Source organism: Triticum aestivum, chromosome 4B (assembly GCF_018294505.1).
Source record: "Triticum aestivum cultivar Chinese Spring chromosome 4B, IWGSC CS RefSeq v2.1, whole genome shotgun sequence".
NCBI classification, from domain to species: domain Eukaryota; kingdom Viridiplantae; phylum Streptophyta; class Magnoliopsida; order Poales; family Poaceae; genus Triticum; species Triticum aestivum.
The window spans coordinates 460,160,874-460,164,368 of NC_057804.1; the positions used below are offsets into that span (position 1 = coordinate 460,160,874).

The following is a 3,495-nucleotide window of genomic DNA, read 5'->3' on the forward strand; positions in this document are numbered from 1 at the left end:
CTCCACCACCCACGCTCTCGGCTACCTCGACAAACGGCACAAAGGGCTATCGCCTTGCTTGAGAAACCTCGTCGGTTGCCACTCCAGCCACGACTCCGCGATGCGTCGACCGTTATGACTGTGGGGGGGGGGGGTGTCCGTCGGCTTGCCTTCGGATTCTTCTCCAGTCTCACCGTCTGCGTCGCTACCGTTATGACTGCGGGGGGATGTTGAGTATAATGTTTATTAGGAAAGACGAGATAGACTAGGATTTGTTCTGGCTTGTCTTGTACTCCAAGTAGATCATTGTACTCATATATATATGCCCACGAGGCTCAAGCAATATAACGAACAATTCCACCAAATCTCTCTCTTCCTTCTAACAGTTTTGTCCAACAATCTTCAAAACACTCTAGGGGGACAAAAGTCTGTTTCGAGAGTACAATTAGGATGTTATTTTATCAATAAAGACCCGTTTTAAGTCAAATTCGTGCGTAGCAATTCTAAACAAAGGTCCAAGTTGATGGTAAAATTCATGTGTTTTTTCTCTAAAAGTGAGATTACCCGTCACTTAGTTTCATTCCTTTAAACCCAACAAATAGTGCTACCCAAATAGATATTCCTATCCCTATGTTTCCTATACTTTTTCTGTGAACCAACCAAACAACTCCCAAAACACAACCTTTTTGGGAATAGGGGGTAAATTCTCAGTGTGTATGGTAAGGAATTAAAAAACTTGTAAACAACACTCGGCACATGCATGGTCTCAATTTATCATTTCGCAAGTGACCAAGCAATGACTTATCATATGCATTGTGGCTAAACTTGCCAGTGTTGCCGAGTCTCCTTTGAGATGATCACGCATGATGTTAGCCTGCTTGTACGCAATTGTTTGCCTGCCGCCATGATGTGGTTGGCGAGACAGGCAACGAAGCAATGATACAGCTGCAACGCTGCGTGCCTTACAATTTACAAGCCGCAGAAAACATATGCACTTGAGGCTTGCATCCAAGAGCACGAGCGCAGGAAGAATGATGCGTCCGTCCAGCGATCGACCGGCCGGCCTGTCTGATGCATTGCAGCAGCGGCACTAGCACCCGGACGCACCCGCACTTGCGTTGTTGCGCCACGGTTGGGGGTCATGTGACGGCCTCCCATCGGGAAACGTACCCAAGATTCTATTCTGTTCTTACCAGGTGCTAGCCTAAGATCTACTAGCCGACTGATGATTGCGCTTAGACAAGTCCCGGGCTCCATCATCGAGCAAGCAAGCCTGAACCTTCCCAAAGCAGCGACGGGAAACATAGAAAAGAAGGGATGGTGCAAAGTGCAAAGCACCAGACAAGCAGACAATGATTTGTTCCCGGGGCCTTTTCGGGTTTCCTTGATCATGCAAACACCATCAGCCGAGTTAGTATTTAAACAACACAACTACACAAGCAGTAGTAGTAATATATATATTGATCCGCCTTTGTAAGCAAGGATACAATGAACAACACGATGTACATACATGGAGTGGTAGTGGTAGTGGTAGGAGTATTATTTTTCCGCTACACTTTTGCTTTCCGACAGCACTAGCTACAACAATCCAAGTTCGGCATTGGACCCTTTTCTTGTCTTTTCCTTCACTTGGGCGAGTACCACAAGTTACTACTGCTTACACGGTATCTACTCTGAAAGCCTGGAACTGGTAGTGGATTAGACTGGATTAAGTAATTATAATCGACGGGTGACACTGACATGACACGGCGGACGAGTGTGTGTCTGTCAGCTGGACCTGGCGCCGACGAAGGCCCGGATGTGCGCGAGCATCTCCTGCGTGCGCGGCTGGGACAGGTGGCAGTTGTGGAGCACCTGGAAGGCGTGCCCCACGCCGCCGTACGTCGCCTGCTCCACGCTCTTGCCGGCCTTGCGCAGCGCCCTGCACAGCTCCAGGTTCCGGTCGCGCAGGATGTCCGCCTCGGAGATGCACACCAGCACGGGCGGCAGCGCCAGCGTCTCCAGCCGGGGCGCGCCGCGGGCCAAGGGGTTGCACCAGGGGTGGTCGCGGCTGGCCCCGGCCGGTAGCGCCATGCGCCAGTAGCTGTCGGAGGTGGAGAGGTTCAGCGCCGACCCTGGCGGCTGCGGCATGCTCTTCTCCGACGCCGTGCGGGCCTCCCCGCCGAAGAAGGGCTGGATCAGTACGGCCCCCTTGACCGAGAGCGGGGCCAGAGCGCCCAGCTGGCCCTGCCCGACCCGCGCCGCGACGTGGAACGCGATGGCGGCGCCCGCGCTGTCGCCCATGAGGAACACGCGGTCGAACCTGCACCGGCTGCGCCACCACGAGACCTCGTCGGAGGCGGTGTTTCTGCTCGCCTGCTGCCGCAGCCACCGCAGCGCCGTGAGCCCGTCGTCGAACGCGGCGGGCAGGCGGTTCTCCGGCGCGAGGCGGTAGTCGACGGACATCACGGCGCAGCCCGCCCGCGCGGGGAGCTGGGCGACGAACTCGTGGTAGCAGCTCCACGCGGCGGAGCCGACGCTGAACCCGCCGCCGTGGAAGTACACCACCACGGGAACCTTCCCCGCCGCGGAGGCCGGCGCGTACAGGCGCGCCCACACCCCCGTGGCGCGGTCGACCGCCACGTCGCGCGCGAGGACGCCGCTCGCGGCTGCCGTCGAGCCCCACGTGCAGGGCACGTCGGGGATCGCCGGGAGGCGCTCCACGTGCCCGTCCTTGTACACGCGGATGAGCCCATGTATCTCCTCCACGACGGCGCCGTGGCCCCCGCCGTTCTTGCCGACCTGCTGCTGGAAGCTGACCCGCGGCTCGCCGACGTGCAGTGCCCCCATCCTCCTCCTTATCATGCAAAAGCCCTCGCGCGCGCGTCGGCCTAGCTCGATCGCGAGCGGCGCAGCCGGCAGGCAGGTGCGAGACAACGAGAGTGCTAGGACTTGTGTTGTCTGTGCGCTGTGTGGTGTCCCGGGAGCCGGCGGCGGACACAATTATGCAGCGTTGTCCGGGGAGCTTGGCCGGTGGCCGGGTTTTATAGCCGGGAGGGGGCGGTGGGACAGGTGTCGGGCTGGCTTTGGCTGCCGAGCGATCGAGTGGACTCGCCAAGTGGGGTGGTGGTGGGTACGGTGATTCGCGCACACGGCGAAGTGTGTGAAATGATCCATTCGTGAGCGACCCCTGCAAAAGTCCACCGTGTAGGAACACTTGGGACGCTTCGGTCTTTTGTACGCTGTCTATCAGCTAGTCGTGTTCCAGCCTCTACACTCGGAAATCCAACTCGATGCTCAGACTCATGTGTTGCCGGTCAAAAACAAAATCAAAATAAATACTAAAAAAATTCAAAAAAATCCTCCTTTTTAGGTAGATAATTTAATGTGTGAGGTCTGTTTTAAATTTCAACTCATTTGAACATTTTAGCAGTTCTCGGCAAAAAAACAAAAACAAATCGGGGTCCGTAAAAAAGTTTACTGTTCACACATTGTTTCAATCCGATTTGTCTTTTTTGTCGAGGGCTACTCAGATGT

The 3,495-nt window shown here is 55.6% G+C and overlaps 1 protein-coding gene across 1 annotated transcript; it reads right to left on the bottom strand.

Moving 5' to 3' along the window:
* Window positions 1-1,422: 1,422 nt before the first annotated feature.
* On the bottom strand, window positions 1,423-2,989 carry LOC123092708 (probable carboxylesterase 17). The gene has a single exon (XM_044514527.1). It carries the CDS (start codon window positions 2,821-2,823, stop codon window positions 1,747-1,749), a length of 1,077 nt encoding a protein of 358 aa, XP_044370462.1. The 5' UTR covers window positions 2,824-2,989; the 3' UTR covers window positions 1,423-1,746.
* Between the last annotated feature and the right edge of the window lie 506 nt (window positions 2,990-3,495).